The following is a 14,731-nucleotide window of genomic DNA, read 5'->3' as shown; positions in this document are numbered from 1 at the left end:
TCCTCTGGTAAAGAGTTCCACAGGTTGACTGTGCGTTGTGTGAAGAAATACTTCCTTTTGTTTGAATTAAACCTCCTGCCTATTAGTTCTTGTGTTAAGGAAGAGTTATTTACTCCTTCTCATATTTACTTTCTCCACACCAATCATTATTTTATAGACCTCTATCATATCCCCCCCCCCCCTTTAGTTGTATCTTTTCCAAGCTGAAAAGTCCCAGTCTTATTAATCTGTCCTCATATGGAAGCTATTCGATATCCCTAATCACTTTTGTTGCCCTTTTCTATACCTTTTTAAATTCTAATATATGTTTTTTAAGATGGGGTGGCCAGATCCGCACGCAGTACTCAAGATGTGGGCATACCATGGATTTATATAGAGGCAATAGGATATTTTCTGTCTTATTCTCTATCCCTTTCATAATGATTCCCAACATTGTTAGTTTTTTTTGACTACCACTGCACATTGGAAAAAGGGCTCAGTAAGAATGTCCACATGAGGAGTTAGTGTGGAGTAGCTAGTGCACTTTAGGCTCTCATCCTAGCTTACTGTGCACGGATTTCCATGTGTAGACAAGCCCTTTGTTTGAACCTTGACAATAGTACCCTATTCTCAGAAGAATGTACATAGATATTGTTCCCTCTGAGCCTGAGGAATGTGTGTACATACATGTGTAAATATGAACACACCCTTTTAACAACATATAGTATCCTGTTGGAAAGTAGACATAATGTAACCGAAGCTCTTAAATGTGCCAGAGACTCTCTGATTCTTGAACATCACTATACGTGGAAGAATCTCCGAAGAATCTGTTTCCACTGCTTCAACAGCAGCTGTTGCTATGCTGTTGCAAAACCAATAAAATCCTTATCACTTAGCAGGCATCAGTGGTCACTTCCTTCAGAGGACAGACAAACTTGCCATGAATTTTAGTAGTATATACAGGAAGAGTAGTATATGTGTGCATGATTCTTATAGGGTCTGAATCCTAAAAGTTTACAGAAGTCCTAAACTGAATAGGATGAGAGAAATTTTAGATTATAAGTGTTTATGCAAGCTAATATTGTATGATTTTTTTTTTTTTTTTTTTTTACTTTAAACATCTTAAAAATGAGAGGCAGCATTCAGAGATTTATAGAGTTTAAGGCCAGAAGAGACCATTAGATCATCTAGTTGTGTACTTAATTTCTGACTAGTCTTCACATTGTGATCAAATATTAGTTTTGTTTCTTTAAGTTAGACTTTATTTAAAAATAACATTGTATTTTAGACTTTTTTGTCTTGCTGAATAAATGCTCATGAATAATTTTCATCAGACAACAGTTGAAACTCCCACTAAGAGCACCAGCATCATCATCATCCGTTAAGATTATTTTGCTATTGGCATAATATCTTGTGGCCCTTTCAAAAAATTAATGTTAACTTCTTTTTGTGGTGGCAGCAATTAATTTTTTTATATGGGGACATTTAAAAATAATTGCTCAAAACTATGACTATAGATAGAAAGGGAATAGATTATTTGGATAGTGAGCTAATCTTCCTGCTTTTATTCCTTTGCAGAACTTGTTTGTCAGGCTTGGAAAGAGAGGCAGATGGCTGTGTTTATAGTTATTGTTGGTTTTTTAAGATGTCCTGAAAAATTTATCAGACACCTGCTAACTAAACTGATTAGTCTTAGGCTGATACAAAAGGTTTGTGGGGGAAGAGGTCACTAGTGAGTTCCAGGAACAACACCTGGCTGGTCTGGTCAGCCCCATAGTTGCTGGAATTAGAAAAGGTTCTTGGAAATCTGCCAGGGAGTTATCTGTGGACCCTCTTGGGAGCTTAGTCTTTATCAAACATGGGCTAGTAGGTGTTTGTTTGAAGTCAGTCTCTCTTCCCTTCCTTCAGCCAGCTGGGAAACAGAGAAGCTTTCTCTTGTAGAACTTCAGTCCAGAACCTCCTGGCAGAATGCCTCTGTTCCTTTTCCCTTAACAGTGCTTCTTTTTATGTCTTCCACCCCACTGAATAGCTTCAGTACCTGCCTCTGTGGCTCATAGCTTTGCCAAGAAGCCAAAGAGTGAAATTACATGATTCTTCTCTCTTCAAAGCAGCAGTGAAACAGACTAACTTCACTCTGCTACTGCTTGACAAAGCTATGAATAACAACAGAAGCACCCAGGAGGTTAGTTTGCAGAGTCAAGAAAGCAGGGCTGCATCTGTTTACATTGTAAAGGTTATCTCTACAACTGGAAGGCCTAGGAACTTAATCACTTCTAAAATTAACGCTTTCTACTTACCTCTCGAAAGTGAGCACGTTTTTTTTCTTCAAGTTCTACTATAAGAACTTCAATATCAGTGATACATGACTTTATTACTTATAATAGACCCTTATTTAGCACTTTCCTCATAAACAGTGCTTTATGCATCTTCTCAAGACCCCACAGCACCCTTGTGAAGTATGTAGGAAAGTAGAAGAATTATAACAGCAGGTTCTGGGAGTGGGGAAAGGTTTCCATGGGTGTTGAGGGCACACACCTCCCATTTATTTCGCTGTGTGCAGGTGCTCAGCGCCTCTGATAATCATCAGACTTGCATTCAAAATTTAAGGACTGCTGACCTAGAAACATAAAACTCCATAGTCTTATCCACTATTTTCTTTGCAGATACTGCAGGAGAAGAGGCTGGGTGAGATCCACACTAATTATGTCAGTCCCACAAACCAGTACCTCCAAGGGGAAAGTGATGCTTAAAGAATACAGTGGACGCAAAATTGAAGCTGAGCACATTTTCAAGTGGATAACAGCCCATGCAGCTTCTCGGATCAAAACTATCTACAACTCTGAACATTTAAAAGAAGAATGGAACAAAAGTGACCAGTATCGGGTGAAAATATACCTGTTTGCTAACCTTGACCAGCCTCCAGCTTTCTTCTCTGCACTCAGTGTAAAGTTTACTGGAAGAGTTGAGTTTATTTTTGTGAATGTAGAAAACTGGGACAACAAGAGTCATATGGCGGAGATTGGTATCTTTAAGACCCCATCCTACATACTTAGAACTCCAGAGGGAATTTACAGGTATGGGAATAAGACTGGTGAATTTATATCCCTACGAGCCATGGATTCCTTCTTGCGCTCAATACAACCTGAAGTTAATGATTTATTTGTTTTAAGCTTAGTATTGGTTAATCTGATGGCTTGGATGGACCTATTTATCACACAAGGTGCTACTATAAAGCGTTTTGTGGTTCTTATAAGCACTTTAGGGACGTATAATTCTCTCTTAATTATTTCTTGGCTACCTGTGTTGGGCTTTTTGCAGTTACCTTACTTAGATAGTTTTTATGAGTATAGTTTAAAACTCTTCAGGTATTCTAATACAACTACTTTGGCTTCGTGGGTGAGAGCTGACTGGATGTTCTACTCATCACACCCAGCCCTATTCCTCAGCACTTACCTGGGTCATGGCTTACTAGTAGATTACTTTGAGAAAAAAAGACGACGGAACAACAATGATGAAATAAATGCCAATAACTTGGAATGGCTGTCAAGTCTGTGGGACTGGTACACCAGCTACTTGTTCCACCCAATCGCTTCTTTTCAACACTTCCCCTATGAATCCGATTGGGACGAAGACCCAGATTTGTTCTTAGAGCGATTAGCTTTCCCTGATTTATGGCTTCACCCTCTGATACCAACTGATTATATAAAAAGTTTACCAATGTGGCGGTTTAAATGTCTTGGCATCCATTCTGAAGAGGAAATGTTGGAAGCCTCTCAAGAAAGTGAAAGTGACTCAGACAGTGAAAGCAAAGATGTCTTGAGTGGTGAAAAAGAAGTATCTGAGGATGAGCTAAGTACAGTTCACAGTCCCAGTGAAGGAGAGCCTCAGTGCAATGCTGAGATCTGTTCATGTGCCAATAAAAATGGTCATAACGAGCCATATGAAAGGAAAGCAAGGTCGTATGGATCATATAGCACTACAGAAGACATGGAACCAGATTGGTCAGCCTGGCCCTCTAATATGTTGCACTGTACAGAATGTGTTGTGTGTCTAGAGAATTTTGAAAATGGATGTCTGCTAATGGGTTTACCATGTGGTCATGTGTTTCATCAGAATTGCATCGTGATGTGGTTAGCTGGGGGGCGACATTGCTGCCCAGTTTGTAGATGGGCTTCTTATAAGAAAAAGCAGCCATATACACATCATCCGCCTTTGTCAAATGATACCCCATCTTAGCTGTGTACTAATGTCCTTTGTAAGCTTTAAGTATAATACAGCTTGCCTTTTAAATGTTAGTCACTTAAAGATTTTGTGATTTGAAGTTTTAGTTTAAATGTTAGTGCAGTGAACTAAAATATACATGATGGTAATGTTAATGACAGAATCATTTGGTTGCCTTGTATGTTGAAACTGAATGCATACTTACTATACAATTAATTATTTTTTCCTCTACAACATTTGGAAACTTAATGCAGTTTTTGTAAGCTCAAAGATCAAGCCTACAACAAAAGTATATTCCAGCAAAAGTTTACAAGTTAGGGTTTGGGTGAACATTTGAAATTCTAATCTGAGATAATTGCATAATTTGAGTTTCTTCTTTTAGCGTCTGCTCAGCACACCTTTGTTGAATAATGTATGTTATACGACCGTACCATTTAAAAATAAATCCGTAAAATAAATTATTTTAAAAGGAGACGGCTGCAGATTTGTAATATTATTTTTGATAAATATCCTGTGCGTGTGGCGACAGATGTCACCAGTCTTACATAGCTGTGGAGACCAATAAAAACGTAATGCAAACTTTTGTCTCTGTGTACAGAAAAAATGCAAAAATCAGCAAGTACAACTCCTTATCTCACTCGGAGCCATTTGAACTCACTACTATTTCAGACTTGGAGCAAGACCTATAGATCATCTTTCTGGTGGTGGAAGAATTTGTTTTATTGTGGTAGTTCCAAAAATGTGCTAGATGCTTGCCAAACACTGGAAGATAATGTGTCCCTGGCTTGAAGAGTTCTCCTTTTGTAAGCATTTCTGAGCCTGCTTTTGGCTGTTGTGTGCTGTTCTGCAGTTCATTCTGCAGACCACTTTGTAAAAGGTCTATGACAGAGGATCTCCCTCTCTCCCCTCATAACCCTCCATTGCTTGGTCCTTTGTGTCTCATTCTGCAGCCAGCCATAAGGGCATGTGGAGCTTAGTATGAGATCCACTGTCCTAGGTGGCATAGCATTGTCACATAATAATAACCAAAACAACTTTTTATAATACTGTTTATTTAAATAACAAGTTTGAGATGTCAAAGTCCAACTGTTTCTTATTTCCTGTGTGTACAGTATGGGCAGCAGTGGGGAGGATGGGTGCTTAATATAGTGGCAAAGTGTAGGTGTTACAACCTTGATGCATAAAATGGATGAAGGTATTTTGTTTACACGTGTCAAAAATCATCTAGCTGAAAATCCAGCGTGGAAACTTTCAATGCAAAAGATAACTTTTGATAAGGTAAATAAAAAGAATGCAACTATGCAGTATTTCTTTTTAACAGGGGCTCAGTCAACTTGATGTTAATTTGAACATTTGTACTGCATAGTTCTGATTGAATGCTGTTGAACTTGCTTGAATACGACTAATTTTACCAGGTGTCCCGTATTCACTATAGGGAAATATGGTCACATGTCAGTGGTTCTCAAACTTTTGTGTTGGTGACACACAGCAAGCCTCTAAGTGCGATTCCCCCCTCCCTTTTATAAATTAAAACACTTTTTTAAATATATATTTGACACTGTTATAAATGCTGGAAGTGAAGCGGGGTTTGCGGCGGAGGCTGACAGCTCACGACCCCCCATGTAATAACCTCACGATCACCCCCCAGTTTGAGAACCCCTTCCCTATGTTAAGTACCCATCGGGGTGAGCTCAACACCCAGGACCATTGGCTGCAACATGACCTAGCCCTTCATATCAATTCAGGGAGCTCAGAGGGTTTGCCTAGCATGCCAGGCTTTCTTGCCCCACCTCGTAGGCAAGGTGTGCAGGTCCTGATGGACAGTACAGCTGCAATGTACTACATCAACAGGCAAGGCGGCACCAGGTCTTCAGCCCTCTGTCGGGAAGCGCTCAGCCTCTGGGATTTTTGTGTGCGGCACGCCATTCATTTGGTGGCCGCCCACCTGCCTGCTGCCAAGAACGTCCTGGCGAATTGCCTCAGTAGGACCTTCTCATCTCACCACAAATGGTTGCTCCATCCGGAGGTGGTCAGCCTAGTTTTCCACAGGTGGGGGACTCACCAGGTGGACCTGTTTGCATCCAGACAAACAGGAAGTCCCACGTGTTCTGTTCTCTGTTGGGCAGGGACAAGGGCTCCCTGTCGAACACCATTCCTGATCCTGTGGTTGGGAGTGCTCATGTGCGCCTTCCCGCCAATGCCACTAATCCACAGAGTCCTGCTCAAGGTGAAGCAAGACAAAGCAACTGTCATCCTTGTAGCCCCAGCATGGCCTCATCAGCACTGGTTCACCAGGTGCTGAGTCTTTCAGCAGCCACCCCGTTGCAGCTGCCTCTTCAGCTGGCGCTGCTGTCCCAGAACCATGGGAACCTGCTGCATCCGAACCTGGCAGCGCTGCACCTGCCGGCCTGGTTTCTGCATGGCTGAGTGGGGAGGAACGGCAGAGTTCCACTGGTATCCAGCAGGTCCTGCTGTGCAGCAGGAAGCCTTCCGCCAGGGCTACCTACGTAACAAAATGAAAGCAGTTCACGTGTTGGGCCTCGGATCGCCACATCCGGGCGGAAGAGGGCCCCCTGCAGGACGTCCTGGACTAATACACCTGAAGCTCCAGGGCCTGTTGCTGTCTTCAGTCAAGAGGCACTTGGTGGCCATTTTGGCTTTCCATCCTCTGTTTCAGGGCAGGTCACTATTCGCCCATCTCATGATAGCGTGGTTCCTGAAAGGTCTGGAACGTCTTTACCTGCATGCCCAGGACCCAGTCCCTCCTTGGGACCTGAACCTTGTGCTGTCCAGGCTCATGGGACCCCCGTTTGAGCCCCAGGCTTCCTGCTCCCTTCTGCTTCTCTCCTGGAAGGTTTCCTTTTTGGTCACTATAACTTTGGCCCATAGGGTGTCCAAGATCAGGGCGCTCACGTCAGAGCCCCCTTACATGATCTTCTATAAGGACAAGGTCCAGCTGCATCCATACCCGGTTTTTCTGCCCAAGGACGTCTCTCAGTTCCATACTGGTCAGGACATATATCTTCTGGTCCTCTGCCCAAAGTCTCATGCTACAGATGAGGAACGCAGGCTGCAAACCCTGGATGTCAGGCGGGCACTGGCCTTCTACAGAGAGAGGACGAAACCATTCCATAAGTCTGTGCAACTGTTTGTTGCTGTCGCAGATCAGATGAAGGGTTGCCCAGTGTCTACCCAGAGAATCTAATCCTAGATCACGACCTGCATCCACTACTGTTATGAGTTGGCGAAGGTGCCCCCGCCAGTGATTGTGGCGGCCCATTTGACTAGGGCGAAAGCGTCATTGGCGGCCTTCCTCGCTCAGGTGCCGATCCAGGAAATTTGCCGTGATGCAACTTGGTTGTCCATCCACACGTTTGCTTCACGCTATATGCGCTGACCCAGCAGGCTCAGGCTGGTGCTGGTTTCGGCAGAGCAGTACTCCAATCTGCAAGACTGTGAACTCCGAGCCCACCCCCGTGGATTCTGCTTGTGAGTCACCTACAATGGAATTGACATGAGCAAGCACTCGAAGAAGAAAAAATGGTTACCCACCTTTTTGTAACTGTTGTTCTTCGAGATGTGTTCCTCATGTCCATTTCATTACCCGCCCTCCTGCCCCTCTGTAGGAGTTGTTGGCAAGAAGGAACCGAGAGGGCACAGGGCCGGCGGCACCTGATATACCAGTGCAGCACTCCAGAGGGCACCACAGCCGGCCCTATGGGTACTGCTAAGGCAAAAGTCTCCGGCTGCGTCGTGGGTGCACGTACACCTACAATGGAAAGGACGTGAGCAACACATCTCGAAGAACAACAGTTACAAAAAGGTGGGTAACCGTTTATCCATCCTCTGTTGTGTGGTCTCAGCTTCTGGCAGTTGGAGGTTTAGGGACACCCAGAGCATGGGGTTATGGCCTTGACCATGTTGGCTAATAGCCATTGAGGGTCCTATCCTCTATGAACTTATCTAATTCTTTTTTGAACCCAGTTATGCTTTGGCCTTCACAAAATCACATGACAAGAAGTTCCACAGGTTGACTGTTGTGTGATGAAGTACTTCCTTTTGTTTGTTTTAAATGTGCTGCCTGTTGATTTCTTTGGGTGACCTTTGGTTCTTGTGCTATGTGAAGGGATAAATAAATAACACTTACTTCACATCATTAATGGATTTTATAGCTCTCGATCATATCCCTCCTTAGTAATCTCTTTCCTAAGATGAACAGTTCTATACAACACTACTACAGTAATGGTCGGGCTAAGTGTACACTGTGGGTTACAGAAAGTTGTCATGTAATGTGAAATCTGAGGCCAATATTTGTTGGAGGAGGGGTACTGTCCTTGATTTGCAAGCAATAGTGAGTGGATGTCCATTTCAGCCAAAGATTGTTCTAATGCTCACTGTTGCTGTATAAATCTATTTCTATTTGAGAAATAAGCCAATAGCTTGGACAGTCAGAAGGAGGCATATAGAGGACACAGACACACTAGTTTTACTAGAATGACTTATGGTAATGAGAGAAAGTCTTGCTGCTGTAGGTCTCTAGATCATGAGCAGTAGATAGTGACTCAAATCTTTGGCATCTGATGTCTGTTTGGTTACCTATGTGAAATTAATGGCCTCAATCTAGTTCATAGTGGACACGTGTCTATTTCAGAAACCACTGCATTTGGTATCCTCGTTGGCCGTTTCAGCTAAGAAGCAATGGCAATTTATTATATTATATATAAAAGCATTTATTATATTAAACTCTTGTTACAGTAGCACCCAAAGGCTGCAGTCAGGATTGAGTCTATTATGCTGCATGCTATACAAACACAGAGACACTCCCTATCCCAGTGTTTACAATCTAAAAGACACAAGAACAGACGAAAGGCTGAGAGTATCAAACAAATAAGATTGGCACAATTTGGGTAGTTAAGTATTTTGTTCAGTTGGATTTCATTAATATTTGTAAAGTGTCTTGAAATCCTTGGGTGAAAAGGGTCTTAGAAGTGCAGTGTCCTATTCTCTATAGTCTGAAAGAGGCTGGTCTGAGAGTTCAACAAGTGAAAATGCAAAATGACCAACTTTGAGCTACTCAGTCAATAGGCTTAATGAGGTGCAAGAGACTTCCAGAGAGAATGTCCTTCTGCTCTTCTAGCTCGGATGCACTGGAATAAATAATACTCCTAACAATGAACAGAACTCTTCTCTAGAAAATACCTGTTCATACTGGGTAAAATTTAGGAAGAAGACTGAGATGAACGATAAATATTTGTAAGTGTTAAATGGTCTTGTTCTGGAAATTAAATAATGAAGGTAAGTATAATGATATGTAGCTACTGTAATTAGAGTAGGATGGTTAATGCCCTTTTCTTTTACTTTGTTCCAAAAATCCTATATTGCTTCACCGCACTGCTTAGTAATACTTAGCCCTTGTGTATTGCTTTACATGGTCAAACGCTTCTACAGTCATTAACTAATTCTCCCAACCACCACTCTCTACCATGCTGTGATCTTGGTAGGTATTCCACAGTTTACAGATAAACTAAGGCAGAGAGGTGAAATGACCTGCCCAAGGCCACACAGAATATCAGTGGCAGAGCAATGTGAGACCTCTAAACTATCTGTTAATTTAAACCAGTATCTCTCAAACTTTCTAGACTACTGTACCCCCTTCAGGATTGTGTACCCCAAGTTTCACCTCACTTAAACTACTTGCTTACAAAATCAGACATAAAAATACAAATGTCACAGTACACTATTTCTGAAAAATTGCTTACTGTTACCTTCTCATTTTTTACCATATAATTATAAAATAAGTGGAATATAAATATTGTATTTACATTTCAGTGTCTAGTATATAGAGCAGTATCAGAAGCTATTGTCTGCATGAAATTTTAGTTTGTAGTGACTTCACTAGTGCTTTTTATGTAGCCTGTTGTAAAACTAGGCAAATATCTGGATGAGTTGATGTACCCCCTGGAAGAACTCTGTGTATCCCTGGGGCATATGTGCCTCTGGTTGAGACCCACTAATTTAACCATCTCCCATTGGGTATCAGCCCCCTACTGAGGAGGGGCAGTAGGGTCAGGCATACACAGCAGAGGCCATAGCAGCATGGCTTCCTGAGGATGCCCTGCCATCTTGAACATTAGGAGGACTACTTCCCCTGCTTGCTCTATGTACAAAATACTACTGTGCCAATTGCATGGTTTTAATGTAGTCCTTCCATGGGTTTTCCCACCAAGACACACAATCTGGGTCTACGCACAGGTTAACAGAGAAAATTATTTAAAAGGTAAAGTGCGTGATTTTAATGCCAAAAGAGGGATATCCTAAGCTCCTGTACAAGGCTGAATTAATTAAAATATTCCTAAATAGCTCATCTGTAATACGTGTGGCATATACAGAATACATGATGGTGTGGCCTGAAGGTTTTATTGCACTCAACTGGGATCAGCGGCATAACTGACTCATAGCATTTGCTTTGTGTGAGTAATGTACCCATGACAAACTCGTGGTGTTAAAACCTTTGTACCACCCCTATCATGTATTTCTGGTGTGTGCATAGGTAACAACTAAATGATCAAATTTACTAGTCCACTAGAGACTTTGCTATCATCACTCTGTTTTATGCAGAAGGTACTCCGTTACTACTGTAGTGTAAAACCCTAAAATAGGTAGGAAGACACAGATCAGCTCCTCAGAATACACTGCTTTAGCTATTGTAGTGGAGATAGAAAATGGGTCAAATATGACCAAACCTTGCTCTCTCTTGTACAAAGATTCCTTGAGGAAATGAAATGATAAAAAGCCTGCTCTAGGGGTGAGAGTGAGGGCCCAGGGCACTAGGAAATCCTGGTTTCCATTCCCAACTCTGTCATTAACTTGTTTAATTTCAGGCAAGTCACTTTAACCCTTTGGTGCCTCATTTTCCACATTAGTGAAATAGGACAAGTCCTAGGCTGTCTTGTAAAGCACAGTGCAGTCTCTGGATAAGTGATATATACAGTAAATATAATACTTTAATTGTGCAACTTTGTCCAATTCAAGTTAGATTAGAGCTATGGAAAAGAGGGTAAGATGATAGCTACCGTTTTCTTTCTTATTCAACTATAAGACATCTAGGATATAAACACCCACATCCACCATCTCCTGAGCAAATTATTTTAGCTGATATGCCAACTCAGCATATACACAATAAGTGAGGCCTGATCCTAAGCCCCTCCCAGACTGGTGGTGAGTTCAATCCTTGAGGGGGCCATTTAGGGATCTGGGGCAAAAATCTGTCTGGGGATTGGTCCTGCTTTGTGCAGGGGGTTGGACTAGATGACCTCCTGAGGTCCCTTCCAACCCTGATATTCTATGATTCTACAGTCTCTGTTATGCTGTGCTGAGTCCCTTTTATGTGGCTTAAAGGGGCTGATGCAAGGATGAGGATTTGCCCCAGGTACCTTTCCCAACACCATATAAGAGACCTATCCTAACAGCATCTCTTCAAAAGCAATATCCCAAATTTTGCTCTAATTTAAACTGGGACAATTCAGGTTGCCTCTATGGACTTGCCCTAGTGCAACTGAGGGGAGAATTTGGTCCATTCTGTTTGAAGTGGCGGGGAAAAAAATCAAAATTTACTGCTCTGTACACTTGCCTGTGCTTCCTCATGATGGTGGATGGTAATGAAAACACTAATGAGATTTTATTGTCTGTTAAAGTCACTGGCTCTGAGAATAATTTTGCAAGACTGTATTGAAAGTAAAGGAGACTGCACGCAAGAGGCAACACAGGTGCTGGAGCAATGGCAGGCGCAGGCTGTAAGTTACTTCAGGAACATCGCCAACTGCTGTAAATTGGGAGTGCTCCATTTGCTTCACTTGCACTATGCCATTTTGCTAGCAGTGGTCTTTTACAGTAACCAGCGTCGTGCTGTATAAACAATGCTACAGGTACTCGTTTTTTCACTATTCCTTAAACAAGTAGTCCAACTGCTGTTAATGGACTACATCTGTATCTAAAGACAACAGGATTCTTCCCTAAACATAGGCTTCATCATTCAATGACAAATAATGGTGTTCGGGTGCAGGATAGAATAGAGGCACTCCAGAGGGCACCACAGCCGATTGTTAGGAGGAGGAGGAGACTAAAGGTAGAAGACACTTGTCTGCTTAGGGATATTGACTCTCCCTGGGTGGAGAGACAAAGAGGGGTCATAAACAGCCAGTGGTCAGGAGAGGGGGACACAGAGCCCTTGGGGGGAGCAGAAGGGAAGGTAGAGAGATGTAAGAAGCCCCTGGCACAGAAGTGGTGTTGAACACAGAGAGTTGCTATCATAGAAGGGGTGGATGGCAGTAGACCCTAATGTGGAATGCAGGGATGGGGTCATTGCCCACAGCCCCTGCCAGAGGCAGGGCATAGTGGTGCAGAGAGGCCCTAGTGTTTTGGGGGGAGGGTAGAGGGGAAGAACAGACACAAGACCTATGATTGGTAGGACCCCAGGGGGGATACATAAGGTGAAACATGTGTGTTGGAAGGGGGACACAGAGGTGCGGGGATGTGGCAGAGGCCTTCAGGAAAGAGGTAAGAATGAACAAAATCGTGGGAGCCACGTAAGGTTGTTTTTATTTTAAAATTTAAGGATACAATACATCCAATGCCTGCTTGTATGTGTTTTTACTGTTTGTAAGCTTGTGTTTGACACATGCCGTTCATATCAACACAGGTCGTGATGCAGTGGGCGGATGGGGCTGCGCTTGTTTCTCTTTCCCTCCCCACAACTAAGGTTGCCAATTTTGTGTTCCTTGAGGTTTCGTCATATGATCTACTCTTTGTCCTGGAGTCTCCAGGAATTAATCTTGGAGGGTTGGCAACCCTACATCTTGGGGCTAAATGACCCCCAGTGAGAATTGCAATAGCTGTCCACATGTAATAGGTGATCAGCAGACAAAGGTCCCTGTCTCAGGGTGAAGCTTCAAAAGGCTGAATTCTTTGGGATACATTTGCATATGCCACCTAAACTGTATAAAAGAGTCACTCACAGGTTAAGGAGGTGTTTGGTTTGAGCTAACAGCTGTTATAAACTTGTGGCCTTGTTGAAGGTGGGTTGATCCCAGGTAAGCTTATTAGTATGCATACAGCTTCTCTTATTGTGGTGATATACTTTCTCTGTGATGCTTTTTCCTTAAGAATAAATGTACTTGCCTAGCAAGGGCGGTGTGGTAGCTTAACTGTGGGCAATTAGCTATTTTATAGGCTCTCAAAAGCCAGAACAGGTCTTTTTCAGCAGTCTGACTTGCTGGGGAATTCAGAATAAGCAGGGAACTATGCAGCCTGGAAAAAATCCTGATCAGGAAGGAGAGAGATACACAGCCTCCACCTAAGTGATGTGAGAGTGGGAGAGGCTGCAGTCTGAAACAGGGGACTTCGCAGGACCCTAGAGGGGGAATGCAGGTGCCCTGAACTGTGACAGCTGCTTAGGGGGGTGTAACGTGGGCAGCAGGGTGTGACTACCTGCCTGAGGCTAGATCATCACCGTGGGACTTAGCAGCCCTGGACCTATGGAAAATTCTGTGTCAGCTCTGCAACCCCGGCTACGGGGCTGACACGCGGGGAGAAGTGTGTCATTGCATCACCCACGTGTGGCTTCTGCTGTCTACCTACTTTCCCTTCTCCCCATCCACCGCAACTTCCATCAGGATTTTCTATTTCTCTCAGCCGCAGCCTGGGCTAACGCCCCCTGGCGGCCAAGGGGAGGAACAGGGCGGCCCTATCACCAGCCCAGGGGAAGGAGGGACGCACGCGCAGTGCCGCCTCCGAGACGCCCGGCGGGAGGGCGGGGGAAAGGAAAGGGGACGCATGCGCAAAGGCAGAAGCCTGAGGTGTGTTTTCCCCTTAGAGTAGGCAGCGGTGTTGTGGCCGCACGCGCAGTGGTAAGCAAATGAGCCTCGCGTCACAAGGCAGGAGGCGGGAGGTAAGCTGCGCCTGCGCAATGTTTGTTGCTGGCTCTCCGCCCGCGTGTGGAGGAGGGGACGGGAAGCCGGAAGGGCCAGAATTCACTGTTTTGTTGGTCAGCGATGGGTCTTTTCGGGAAAACGCCGGAGAAGCCGCCCAAGGAGCTGGTAATGGCCCAGGGGCAGAAGGCGCGTTCCCAAGTTCCCCGGGAGGGTGGGGGACAAGGGCGCCTTAAGGGCAGGGCCCCCGCTGAAGGGGTGGGGCCAGGGACTCTGCGGGGGGGGGGGGGGGAAGGGGCGAACACCTTGCCCGGGGGGGGGGGGGGGCTGAGGGGGGGGGGGGGGGGGAAGGGGCGGCTGCCCCGGGGTTGGGCGCTATGCGGGTGTGTGTGTGAAGGGGCGGCTGCCCCGGGGTTGGGCGCTATGCGGGTGTGTGTGTGAAGGGGCGGCTGCCCCGGGGTTGGGCGCTATGCGGGTGTGTGTGTGAAGGGGCGGCTGCCCCGGGGTTGGGCGCTATGCGGGTGTGTGTGTGTGAAGGGGCGGCTGCCCCAGGGTTGGGCGCTATGCGGGTGTGTGTGTGAAGGGGCGGCTGCCCCGGGGTTGGG

The 14,731-nt window shown here is 44.5% G+C and overlaps 1 protein-coding gene across 4 annotated transcripts in view; it reads left to right on the top strand.

The window, feature by feature from the left end:
* Positions 1-14,731, top strand: part of LOC117877770 (charged multivesicular body protein 3) — a 58,460-nt gene that overhangs the window by 18,181 nt on the left and 25,548 nt on the right. For 2 of the 4 annotated variants that reach the window (XM_034771242.1, XM_034771241.1), the window contains one exon: positions 2,643-4,674. The exons of 1 other annotated variant lie outside the window; for it this stretch is intronic. In XM_034771242.1, coding sequence (XP_034627133.1) covers positions 2,643-4,215 — 1,573 coding nt within the window. In that variant the 3' untranslated portion in view covers positions 4,216-4,674. Of the gene's footprint in view, positions 1-2,642; positions 4,675-14,143; positions 14,295-14,731 lie in introns of those variants that run through there. One more of the 4 variants, XM_034771243.1, reaches the window with a different exon arrangement.

This window comes from Trachemys scripta, chromosome 5 (assembly GCF_013100865.1).
Source record: "Trachemys scripta elegans isolate TJP31775 chromosome 5, CAS_Tse_1.0, whole genome shotgun sequence".
Lineage (NCBI taxonomy): Eukaryota > Metazoa > Chordata > Testudines > Emydidae > Trachemys > Trachemys scripta.
Note: the sequence above shows the minus strand (reverse complement) of the source record. Positions and strands in the feature narration are given on the sequence as shown.